The 14,062-nt window shown below is 39.0% G+C and overlaps 1 protein-coding gene across 2 annotated transcripts in view; it reads right to left on the reverse strand.

Moving 5' to 3' along the window:
- The window catches only part of LOC126348392 (JNK1/MAPK8-associated membrane protein-like), a 100,790-nt gene that overhangs the window by 17,331 nt on the left and 69,397 nt on the right, over positions 1-14,062 (reverse strand). For both annotated transcript variants that reach the window (XM_050002351.1, XM_050002350.1), the window contains exon 5: positions 12,973-13,049. In XM_050002351.1, coding sequence (XP_049858308.1) covers positions 12,973-13,049 — 77 coding nt within the window. The remainder of the gene's footprint in view (positions 1-12,972; positions 13,050-14,062) is intronic.

The raw sequence follows: 14,062 nt of genomic DNA on the forward strand, positions 1-14,062 counted from the left end.
TATTATTTTAGAATATTTTTGCAACTCGTGTAAAAACAAAGCATTATTCATGAACAAGAAAGGAACACCAGTAAAATAGTTTGATGATCCCCAGTGAATATTAGATCTGGCATTTATGACTGACCTTGCGACACACCAGAATGTATTGAGTACAAATCTGCATGGTAAACATAAACTACCCAGTGAATTTTTTGATACTGCTTTGAGTTTACAAGAAAATTGCTGCTGTGGATAAAGCACCATGTTGCACTAGTTATAAATTTTTAAAAAATCTTGGAAAGGAAACAATGAGCGAAGATTTTGGTGAATTATTTACGGTGCTAGAGGCTGTGTTAGAAAACTTTGATAGTATTTAAAGAAATAGTGTCCAATTTCACTTTTGCCAGCATTCTCAAAATTTTTAGAAAAGGTAATGTACAATCGGCTTTATAAGCTTCTTATCAAAAATTAACATACTGTCAAAGGGGTTCTGACATTTAGAAGGCTATCTACGCTTACAGTGGAAATGTACGAGGGTCACTCTAAAAGAAATGCACACTATTTTTTTTTCAAAATCCATGTTTTATTCTACACGTTTAAAAGTTTTACAGTGTGTAGATGCATTCTTTAGGAACAATATTTTAATTTCTCCACATAATTTTCATCCCTCTCAACTGCCTTACGCCATCTTGGAACCAGAGCCTGTATACCGGTACGGTAAAATTCTGGACCAACCTGTTGGAGCCACTGTTTGGCAGTGTGCACAACAGTGTCACCATCTTCAAACCTTGTTCCACAAAGAGAGTCTTTCAGTTTCCCAAAGAGATGCTAGTCACATGGAGCCAGGTCAGGACTGTAAGGCAGGTGTTTCAGTGCTGTCCATCCGAGTTTTGTGATCGCTTCCATGGTTTTTTGACTGACATGTGGCTGTGCATTGTCGTGCAACAGCAAAACATCCTGCTTTTGCTGATGTGGTGAAACACAACTCAGCCGAGCTTGAAGTTTCTTCAGTGTCATCACATATGCATCAGAATTTATGGTGGTTCCACTTGGCATGATGTCCACAAGCAAGAGTCCTTTGGAATAAAAAAACACCGTAACGATAACTTTTTCCAGCAGAAGGTGTGGTTTTGAATTTTTTTCCCTTGGGTGAATTTGCATGATGCCACTCCACTGATTGCCTCTTTGTCTCTGGTGAAAAATGATGGAGCCATGTTTCATCACCTGTCACAACTCTTCCAAGAAATTCATCTCCACCATTCTCATACTGTTACAAAAGTTCACTGCATACAGTTTCTCTTGTTTCTTTGTGAGCCACTGTCAACATCTTGGTAACCCATCTGACACAAACCTTTTTTTAATGCCAACACTTTCAGTATTCTGCACACTTCCTTCCCCTAACCACCATAGCGTGACAATTCGTTCACTGTGATGCGCCTGTCAGCAGTTACCAATTCGTTAACTCTCTGCACATTGTCTGGAGTGGGTGCAGTACGAGGTCTGCTGCTGCGAGGACAATCCTCAATATTGCCATGCCCGCTTTCATCATGTAACCTGCTTGCCTACCGACTAACTGTACTGCGATCAACAGCAGCATCTCCATACACCTTTTTCAACCTCTTGTGCATGTTTCCCACTGTCTTGATTTCGCAACCGTCTTGAAGACATGCTGTGATGGCGCCACTCACGGGAACAGGTTGAACTAAGTTTGAAAACAAGCAGGAAGGATGTATCTACACACTGTAAAACTTTCACACATGCAGAATGAAAACTGTATTTTTACATAAATAGTGTGCATTTCTTTTGGAGTGACCCTTGTACTTAATTCATTAGGGGAAAAAATGCTGGCAACTGGTGTATTTTGTGATCTGTCAAAGAAATCTGACTGTGCAAATCACAATATTCTTTTAAGTAAATTACAATATTATGGAGTAACAGAAAATGCTACAAAATGGTTCAAATCTTGTATCTCTCGCAAGAAACAAAGTTTGTTATTAGGAAAGAGACATGTATTAAGCTATCAGGCATCATCCAACTGGGAACTAATTACATGTGGGGTCCCACAAGGTTCCATCTTAGGGCTCTTACTTTTTCTTGTGTATGTCAATGACCTTTCATTAGTAACATTACTAGATGCCAAGTTTGTTTTGTTTGCCGATGATACAAACATTGCAATAAACAGCAAATCAAGTGTAGTCGTAAAGAGATCCACTAATAAAATATTTGTGGACATTAATCACTGGTTTCTAGCCAATTCTTTGTCACTAAACTTTGGAAAAACACACCACATGCAGGTCAGAACTTGTAAGGGGTGTCCCATGAGTATATGCCTAACATATGATGACAAGCAGATAGAAGAAGTGGACAGTGTTAAATTCTTGGGATTACTGATTGACAATAAATTCAACTGGGAGGAGCACACCACAGAACAGCTGAAGTGTCTAAACAACTCTCTATTTGCGATGTGAATTGTCAGACATAGGGCATATAAAAATGAAAAAGCTGGCATATTATGCTTACTTTCACTTCATAATGTCATATGGGATTATTTTTTAGGGTAGTTCATCATGCCAAGCTAAAGTTTTCCAGGCACAAAAATGTGCAATAAGAGTTATATGCGGTGTAAACTCAAGAACATCATGCAGAGGCCTGTTTAGGGAACTAGGGATACTAACTACTGCTTCCCAACATATTTATTCCTTAATGAAATTTGTCATTAAAAATATATCACTTTTTCAAAACCAACAGCTCAGTTCATGGAATCAATACTAGAAATTAGAATAATTTTCACAAGGATTTAAAGTCACTTACTCTTGTACAAAAGATGTGCATTATTCACGAACACACACTTTCAATAACTCGAGAGCAGCCATAAAAAGCTTAATAACCAATGAAATTCAGTTTAAGAGAAGCATAAAGGATATATTGGTGGACAACTCCTTCTACCATTTGATTAAGGTCTCACTACAACCAAGTGATTTTGTGTGTGTGTGTGTGTGTGTGTGTGTGTGTGTGTGTGTGTCAAGTACAATCTAACTTCTGCCACCAATTCAGTCTTTTCAGTGCAGTAATGCGCTCATTGTAAATAAGTATTGTAGTAGTTCTATTATATGTTTATTAGCTTATAAATAAAAAAAAAATTAAGTTTAAATTCAGTGCATTAATGCGATCTTAGTGTATGAGTGTTTTAAAATGATCCTTTCATATAGTGTTCATTAAAATACAAATAGAGAAAGACAATTATTCCACATGGGACCCGTGGAAGGTACATTAGCTTATTTGTTTTAATTGTCATGTATTATTGTTTTTCTGACATGTTCTACATCCTGGAGGGCTTCTTCTCTATGAATCCATGGAATGGAAGTCAATCTAATCTATATTTAGTGATGTAAACTGATATGAACTTGATTTTAGTATTCTTGCAACTCTTCCAGCTGTGGAGGAATAAATGCGCCTCCTGAAATTCAGTTGGAACAAACTGACATTCAGTGTAGTTATGTGTTCAAGCAGAAGTTTCACATCTTACAAAACTTTTTCTTTTGCAACTCAACACAGCATTCGAGTTCCATCTGCATGCTCTTCAGAGTGATGCTGTCAAATCTGTTCAAATCATCTCACTGTGTGCTGCAACTGAGTTGATAGCAAATGCCCAAAAGTTGGTCATCATTTCACATTTCTCCGTTTTACATGAATTCATTTATGAGGGGAACCTCATTTGTCCTTTGAAAGAAGGGAATTTTGGTATCTTCCCTAAAGCTCTATCTACAGAGTATGTGATTGCTAATACCATCTGGATACTTCCTTGAGAAAAAGCCAAGGACATACACAATGAAATCACCAGCATACTGTGTCAAGTAAAGTCACAAACTTGCAATCTGAAAAGAGAAGAGTTACAAGCTCTCAAGAGCCCCAACACCAACAAGAGCTTAATCGTTATGCCTACCCAAAAGAGAAATCCTGCCCTTTTAATGAAGACTGAAGATATATGACTTGTTAGTTCCAATGACCTACTGAAAGCTAAGTGCAGATTCAATACATTGGAACACACGAAATGTGAATTTGTTACACACAGTGTCTTCTGTCTTTGCAGACCTACAGAGGAACCTGCACAACACAGAAGACCTACTGCCTTGGCTGAATGTATTACCAAAATCCATAAATGTGGTGTACCACTATGACTGACTGCAAGCACACCTTGCTCACCGAATGTAAACCAGCAAAACACTTGGCGTCTGTGCTTTAGACACATGTCAGAAAGACCATCAAAAGCATAAAGAACTTGGGTCATTTCATACAGAAGTTGAAGAAACTAAAATGTGGACCAACATCCTAGTCAGCTATGGTGTTGTTTTTTGTTCATCAAAGTGACACTCAATGACTCTCTGGGACATGTTGTTGTTGTTGTTGTTGTTGACGTCTTCAGTCCTGAGATTGGTTTGATGCAGCTCTCCATACTACTCTACCCTGTGCAAGCTTCTTCATCTCCCAGTACCTACTGCAACCGACATCCTTCTGAATCTGTTTAGTGTAGTCATCTCTTGGTCTCCCTACACAATTTTTACCCTCCACGCTGTCCTCCAATACTAAATTGGTGATCCCTTGATGCCTCAAAATGTGTCCTACCAACCGATCACTTCTTCTAGTCACATTGTGCCACAAACTCCTCTTCTCCCCAACCTTATTCAATACCTCCTCATTAGTTACGTGATCTACCCATCAAATCTTCAGCATTCTTCTGTAGACCACGTTTCGAAAGCTTCTATTCTCCTCTTGACCAAACTATTTATCGTCCATGTTTCACTTCCATAAATGGCTACACTCCAAACAAATACTTTCAGAAACGACTTCCTGACACTGAAATCTATACTCGATGTTAACAAATTTCTCTTCTTCAGAAACGCTTTCCTTGCCATTGCCAGTCTACATTTTATATCATCTCTACTTCGACCATCATCAGTTATTTTGCTCCCGAAATAGCAAAACTCGTCTACTACTTTAAGTGTCTCATTTCCTAATCTAATTCCCTCAGCATCACCCGACTTAATACTACATTCCATTATCCTTGTTTTGCTTTTGTTTATGTTCATCTTATACCCTCCTGTCAAGACACTTTCCATTCCGTTCAACTGCTCTTCCAAGTCCTTCACTGTCTTTGACAGAATCACAATGTCATCGGCGAACTTCAAAGTTTTTATTTCTTCTCCATGGATTTTAATACCTACTCCGAATTTTTCTTTTGTTTCCTTCACTGCTTGCTCAATATACAGATTGAATAACATCGGGGAGAGGCTACAACCCTGTCTCACTCCCTTCCCAACCACTGCTTCCCTTTTATGTCCCTCGACTCTTATAACTGCCATCTAGTTTCTGTACAAATTGTAAATAGCCTTTCGCTCCCTGTATTTTACCCCTGCCGCCCTCAGAATTTGAAAGAGAGTATTCCAGTCGACATTGTCATAAGCTTTCTCTAAGTCTACAAATGTAAGAAACGTAGGTTTGTCTTTCCTTAATCTAGATTCTAAGATAAGTCGTAGGGTCAGTAATGCCTCACGTGTTCCAATATTTCTACGGAATCCAAACTGATCTTCCCCGAGGTCAGCTTCTACTAGTTTTACCATTCGTCTGTAAAGAATTCGCATTAGTATTTTGCAGATGTGTCTTATTAAACTGATAGTTCGGTAATTTTTACATCTGTCAACACCTGCTTTCTTTGGGATTGGGATTATTATATTCTTCTTGAAGACTGAGGGTATTTCGCCTGTCTCATACATCTTGCTCACGAGATGGTAGAGTTTTGTCAGGATTGGCTCTCCCAAGGCTGTCAGTAGTTCTAATGGAATGTTGTCTACTCCAGGGGCCTTGTTTCGACTCAGGTCTTTCAGTGCTCTGTCAAACTCTTCACACAATATCATATCTCCCATTTCATCTTCATCTACATCTTCTTCCACTTCCATAATATTGTCCTCAAGTACATCACCCTAGTATAGGCCCTCTATATACTCCTTCCACCTTTCTGCTTTCCCTTCTTTGCTTAGAACTGGGTTTCCATCAAAGCTCTCGATATTCATGCAAGTGGTTCTCCTTTCACCAAAGGTCTCTTTAATTTTCCTGTAGGCAGTATCTATCTTACCCCTAATCAGATAAGTCTCTACATCCTTACATTTGTCCTCTAGCCATCTCTGCTTAGCCATTTTGCACTTCCTGTCGATATAATTTTAGAGACGTTTGTATTCCTTTTTGCCTGATTCATTTACTGCATTTTTATATTTCCTCCTTTCATCAATTAAATTCAATATTTCTTCTGTTACCCAAGAGTTTCCACTAGCCCTTGTCTTTTTATCCATTTGATTCTCTACTGCCTTCACTATTTCATCCCTCAAAGCTACCCATTCTTCTTCTACTGTATTTCTTTCCCCCATTCCAGTCAATGGTTCCCGTATTCTCTCCCTGAAACTCTGTACAACCTCTGGTTCTTTCAATTTACCCAGGTCCCATCTCCTTAAATTCCCACCTTTTTGCAGTTTCTTCAGTTTTAATCTACAGTTCATAACCAATAGATTGTGGTCAGAGTCCACATCTGCCCCTTGGAAATGTCTTCAAATTTAAAACCTGGTTCCTAAACCTCTGTCTTACCATTATATAATCTATTTGAGACCTTCCAGTATCTCCAGACTTATTCCATGTATACAACCTTCTTTTATGATTCTTGAACGAATTGTCAGCTATGATTAAGTTATGCTCTGTGCAAAATTGTACCAGGCAGCTTCCTCTGGGACATATCGATACCATATTCCCACAGGACATCACCAAGCTATTTCATACATGTTTTACCATTAGCTACTTTATGGGAAATGGCGATTTCTTCATGAGCATTCTGAAACACAGGCACTACATTAGTACCTTGTAAATATAAGGTGTGGTACAAGTACATCGTCGGCATCTATGTTGGGTGGAGTCATGAAGAAGAAACGGTTGGTGGCTTCCTAAGAAACCTGAACAGTAACCATTCCAACATTAAATTTACTATGGAGGTAGCAAAAGGATTGACAGCTACCTATCTAGATGTGCTGGTTATGAAGAATGGCAAGAACCTGGTGCATAGCATGTATCAGGAACCAATTCACGTGGATTGATACTTGCACAAACTTTCATATTATCATACGCGCCAGAAGAAAGGTATGATTAATATTCTGACATAAGACAAATATGAGCCTGCAGCTCATCATATGTGAAATGGAACATCTTAAATGTGTTCTACAGAATAATGAGTACTCAACCAATTGCACAAGAAGAGTCATGAAACCTAACATCCAGCCAGTAACATGTCACAAGAAGAAATGTTAGCTTCCTGCCACAGTCTCCTGAGTGACAGACAGAATCAGTTTTTAATTGTACAAACATGGCATAAAGAGTAATTACAAACCAATCAAGAAGAGATCAGCAAAGGACAAAACAGATTCACTCGCAATGTTTGGAGTATACTAAATACCATGAACTTGTGGAAAAGTGTATGCTCCCTATCAATACCAGGGTCACTGAACATAAACTGCATTGCAGGTCGGGACACAGTTAGAGAATCGGCAACAGCCAAAAACATGCTATGTGAGACAACCACATCAACCCCCCCCCCCCCCCCCCCCACATACACACACAAAAGGAGCAGAAAAGCAGGTACTCTCTGTGGTGAAATCTTATCATCTTATCATGTCTGTTTGTTCACTGTAGCAACTGATATTCATAAACATGGCAGTTCTAAAAGCAGGGAGAAAGTCTCTAACTAAACAGATTCTGGCTTCCCTTGCTACAACAAATGACTGTTGCAGGTAACAAAGGGAGGAGGCCCTCAGCTGGGGTGACAGGTACATGCAATCTTAGACTGCAGGCTTGATTTCAGTCCACCACCAACAATGGAGGATGATTCTATGGCAATTCCAGCCACTCACATTGGCAAAATGTCAGAGAAATCATTCAGTAAAGGACAGCTAAAGATCACGAGATTAAAGGCAACATGCAATATCAATATGATGACAAGTGGCCATAAAAACCTCAACAATTTTGTAGCAGCTCACATGTTATTCATGCCACTGTAACCTATTTTGACCCAGAGGGTGTTCTAATGTTGTTCTGGCCCACACTTCACCCACCGAAACCATCTCGTCATGGGTTGCCAAGACAACATCACTATGATAAACTCTGGAAAACAGTTGAATCAGCATGGAAAGACACGTCTGTTTTTGTGATCAAGCTCATTTAGACTCGATGAACAGCTGGGTCAGTGTCATTGTTGCTGCCAGAGGTGTTGTCTCTGTGCACTAAACTTCACACCATGTATGTTCCCAAGCCCCCTACTATTTTAATCATGTATTATTCCTACTGTACTGCATATGTGCAATTTTGGAATTTTATTGGTCAGCAGTGTAATTTGGGCATATTGTAAGAGCTGGTCAATTAAAAGAGAAAACAGGAATGTAATGCAGACAAAGAAAAGCAAAGAGGAGACCATGAGAAAATAAGTAACTATCATGTTACAATTTCCACCAGCCAAGGAGCAATGCAGAAACCATGAACATAGTGAGAGAGACAGCTCATTGTATCACTAGAAATTTGATGGCTCATACCACCAACAGGTATACAAATAATGAAAAATGAAAAAAGGGTTACTAGCAAATGCTAGTAGCAATTTGTGAATAATGTACTCCTACAATTAGATACTATCTCTCAATCACTCTAGTACTCTCTTAACACACTGACCATATCTCCATTAAGACACAGAATGTTAATGACAACGCTGTCAGAGCAAAGCTTGAGATTGCAAGGGGTGTAGTATTAACAGAGGACAAAGACACAGAATGTTGGTGTGAAGAGTGAGCTCAAGAAATAAGTTCAGTTTCTAGATCATTAAGGAGAAGACGGTCAAGAAAAAGAGCAAAATACTGTTGACAAACTCTCCATATTCCTATCATATGAAATACGTGATAATAATGAAAGAGGATGACAAGAATTAATAAAAGAGCTCATGAAAATACTGTGTTATGATCAACATTTTTCTAATGTTTTATTGAATTGTAGCTTGTCCACTCCTTACAGTCAACTTCTGAAATTAACATTACAGATATATGTTCAATTTAAAACAATGAACAATAATGACGCTAAGAAATCAGTTCTTTATGAAATTCCTTACCGACATACATAACTTCTATACAGTTTTATAAATGTGTGTCTATACTTTCATATACAAAGGATTTTTTGATTTTGGGTTTGTTGGCTTATGAGAAAGCTTTTGACAGAGTTGACTGGAATACACTCTGGAATTCTGAAGTTATCAGGGAAAAGAAGGTTAATTATAAGTTATAAAAAAAACTAATTTGTGAACAACATATACACATGTGGCCCCTTGAGACACACGATAATACAATACATGATACTATACAGTATGGGATTTGGGGCATATTCACAATTTTATGTTAGAATGCCCAGTACCTATTTACATGGAATTTTTGTAGAGGTTTTTGGAGATGTTACTTCAATTTTTTCAGACTTCTAGCACTTCTCCAATTCTATAGTGTATAACATTATGTATTGCATTATTGTGCATCTTCTGTAGAACTGCTGATGACGGTCATGTAGCCTGATATCAGTCCAGCAAAAATAAAATAAACAAGCAGCCTTGTATTCATCAGCTGCACCAAGACTGCAGGACACTGTGAATACAAAACTGAAGTAAGGTTGAAGGACACGAGAGTGTACTGCTTCCTTTGTGTTGTTCAATCTCTACAGGGTGGTCCAAAAGTCTGGAAACACCCTGATAAAATCCAAATGGAGTTTTAAACAATGAAACAGTCCCTACACACGAGGAACAGGAAGGGGGAAACTTCATAGGCTATGCCACCAACATGGCGGCCATCTTGAAAGCCGCCATCTTGGATTCAACTCCAAAATTTCAAATGGGAATGTGGTCATGTTCAGTACTTTATTGGCATTCTTACAACAACAGTCGTCACCCAACCAGACAGGCCATCACTCACAGCGCAGTTGCCTAGCTTTTGGCCAAATTCCGAGCAACAGGTTCTGTCGCAGAATAAACCTAAGGCTGGAAGATCAAAATCCGCCACCAATGAAGCAACAGCAGTGAGTGTGTTGGCATAATTTAGCAAGAGTCCGCAACGGAGTACTCGTCGCCTGTCACAAGAATGTGAGGTTAGTCGTAGCTCCTAACTGCACAAATGGCACCCGTACAAAATTCAGCTGCTCCAACACCGTCGGGTACAGTTCGCAAAATGGGTGACACAGCAGCTGCAGATAAACCCACCTTTCCCCTATCAGGTGCTGTTCAGTGATGAAGCCAATTTCTTTATCAATGCTGAAGTGAACAAGCAAAATCACAGATACTGGTTCAACACAAATCCGCACTGGATTGATGCTTCCAAAACGGGCGACTCACAAAAAGTGATGGTCTGGAGTGGTGTGAGGGGCACCAATGTCATTGGACCTTTTTATTGATGGTACGTTAACAGCCAACGGTTAACTGAGGTTGTTGGATGAAGTGTTTCTCTCGTTGTTAAAGGAGGATGGGACATATCCGGAATTCTTCCAGCATGATGGAGCCCCACCACATTATGGGCACAATGTGCGAGCATACCTGGATGTGCAGTTCCATCAAAAGTTGGTTGGTCATAGGGTTGCTGTGGAGTGGCCACCACATTTACCAGATTTGACTCCTTTGGATTTTTATCTTTGGGGCCATGTCAAAGCACTGGTTAATTCTGTGAAAATACGGGATTTGCATCATCTAAAGCAGCACTTTGTTGATGCGTGTGGTTAAATTCAGCCAGATGGGTTGGTCAAAGTTCATCAGGACTGGGTTCGGAGGATAGCATTAACATTCCAACATGATGGACAACATATCGAGCCATTCCTATGACTGTTGGTTGTCTCTTGGGACTGTGTAACATCTGCATAATGTCTCTTCAGCACATAACACACATGCTGCCGAGCATCCCACCACTGCCACATGTAGCTGGCTATAACCCGAGAATGAATAAAGCTATGTTTAAAAAAACAACGGCATTTTTTTTCTGGTGAAATTCTCTATCTGTTTGATATGTCACATGACCACATTCCCATTTGAAATTTTGGAGTTGAATCCAAGATAGCGGCTTTCAAGATGGCCGCCATGCTGGTGGCATAGCCTATAAAGTTTCCCCCTTCCCGTTCCTCGTTTGTAGGGACTCTGTTTCCTTGTTTGCTACTCCATTTGAATTTTATGAGGGTGTTTCCGGACTTTTGAACCACCCTGTAGATTGTGCAAACAAGGAAAAAATTTGGAAAAGGATCTATAGTTCAAGGAGAAGTAATAAAAATTGTATGATTTGCTATTCAGATTTAAATTCTATCAGTGATAGCAAAGGAATTAGGAAAACAAAAGGCATTGTGTTATCCGAGAAGCCAATGCCCCCCCCCCCCCCCCCCCTCCTCCTCACTCTCTCTCTCTCTATCTCTCTTTCACACACACACACACACACACACACACACACACGCACACGCACACACACTGATCTACTCAGAAATGACTTGCTAGGTACCTTTATTAGGACAGTGAGTACCACAGTACTCTAATCTAACAATTCTTTGGTGGCTTGCATGCTATTCTTAACTAGCAACACCTACACTGTTAAAGGTAACAAATAAGCTAGTGGGATTTATGTGCTATAATCTCATTCAACATGGTATGTAAGTTTAAAATGTGTTGCTCTTTTCTCATGTGTCTGAAGAAATAGATATGATAGGTCTTCAGGGCCTGATTGTGGGGTTTCCACCAGAATTGTCTTGTGCCAAATCTACAGGATGAAAAGTTCAAACAACACAAAATCTAGGATGGAATGTAACAATATTATGAAAAGAAAAGTTGCTACTCAGCACATAGAAGAAATGCTGGGTTGCAGATATGCACAATAATAGATGGCACTGGCACGAGCGCGCGCGCGCACACACACACACACACACACACACACACACACACACATTGTGTGTGTCTGTCATCTGTTGTTGACAAATGCCTTACGGGTTGAAAGCTTTATTTGTGACAGTTTTTTGTTGTGCCTATCTGCGACTTAGCATCTCCACTATATGGTGAGTAGCAGTTTTCCTTTTCATAATACTGGACAAAAAGTTCAGTACTTTATTGGCATTCTTACAACATACTAACAAGCTTTACGTGCTTAAGTTAACCACATAAGAAGGTCATGTTCTTAAATGTTAATATCATCCCTTTGAGTCCCAAAAATATTAAAAACAAATTTTAAAATTTTTCGCAAAATCGACCTTTTTCATCACAGTAACCAATTAATACAAAAATGAATAAGCAAAAAGTAAACAATCAAGGTTGTGCTGATTCACTTGGGACATACAGTTTTCAACCACTCATTATTTCATGATACATATTTGAACGCTATTTTGCATTTTTCCTAGGCACAATTCCACATCTCAAAACTTCAATGAATCACATACCACAATCTCCACAGCAAATGTTGTTCTGAATGTTGTGACTGCCACAATGAACTACATTCACAGAAGTACTTCACTGCACCACTAGACATCTCTGTCGCACAATAGCATCAGTGGTTTCATGCAAAAAGCACTGATAATAATAATAATAATAATAATAATTATTATTATTATTATTATTATTATCATTATCATTATAACAACAATGCATTTAAATAAATTAAAAACATGGTTTCAGGCAGAAACCCCTGGTACTCAAAGGAGCAACTGACTGACTTCAAAATCTTATTGCGTTCAGGTAACTTTGTATGGATTTCACCATTTTTGGCTCCATAGTGGGGAAAAAAGGTCTTGTATTACAATACAAAAGGAGGGTAACAAGAGCATCAAGTGAACACTATTACTTTATGAATCAGCAATGTAGAAATCAAGAGCAAATTTCCACTGGTATATTGTGAATAAGCAAAATTTATATATTAGACAGCTTACCTGATCCAATTTGAAAGCAAAGTGCACAGCATTCGAAATAACGGATAAAATGATAACAATATAGGGAAATGAGTAATCTGCAAAAGAAAAAGAAAAACAGATTTAAAGAATACCCATGGAATATAGCATATATAAAAGTAAATGCACTTTTCACTTGTTTCTGTTGCAAAAGAGCGAAATATATCTTTTGTAGTCATAATAAATATGAGGGTTGTGCCGAAAGTCCTTACCAGCTCTGAAACTGGAAATTTGTCAACAATAGGATTATTTCTGTTTGAAAGAGGGTTGTTTTTCGACCTTACAGCACTGGCATAGTGCTCCCTGCACCACTGGATCTCAAACATTCTGCGAACAGTAAATAAAGGACACAGGCAGTGCTGAGTCAGATGCAGTGGAAGAGGGATTTGTTGCTCCACTATTTTTTGTGCAATGATATGACTACAAAAAGAACAATGCCACTCTTCTCTAGTACATGTTTATGGTGAGTCTGGCCCTTCTAGGGCACCATTGGAAATTGGTTTCACAACTTTTCAAGGGATCAGGAGTATCCTGAAGATGAACTGCCTCTCAGTTGCCCCAGCAATGGCAGTCACCCAAGAAAACATTGATGCTGTGAGGAAAATGATTGAAGATGATACTTACCTCACATCTTCTGACATTGAAGGGATTATAAATATTGGACCAACTACAGCACAGACCTTCCTTCAGTATCATTTAGACCTAACCAAGAGACATGCACGTTGGGTGCCACATTTCCTGACAGAAGCCTAACAGCAAACATGAACGTGTTGGTATCTTTTATTCTTGAATAATTCAACAAAAGGTGGTCCAAAGACACAATATCATTACAGGTGACAAAACATGGCCATACCACAACAACCCCAAAACAAAAAGGCAGTCATCAGTATTGTGCTTTCCTGGTGAGGAACCGCCCATGCAAGTTGGGAGAAGTAAGAGCTTTAAAAAGGAGGTAGTGGCCACCTTCTTCAATAGGATGCATCATCTCATCTCTGTGACTTTAAACAAACTTTACACAATCAGTGCTGAGTGGTATGTGACATAATGTCTGGTGAAAGTAATTGGAGGTCAC

Source organism: Schistocerca gregaria, chromosome 1, assembly GCF_023897955.1.
Source record: "Schistocerca gregaria isolate iqSchGreg1 chromosome 1, iqSchGreg1.2, whole genome shotgun sequence".
Taxonomy (NCBI): domain Eukaryota; kingdom Metazoa; phylum Arthropoda; class Insecta; order Orthoptera; family Acrididae; genus Schistocerca; species Schistocerca gregaria.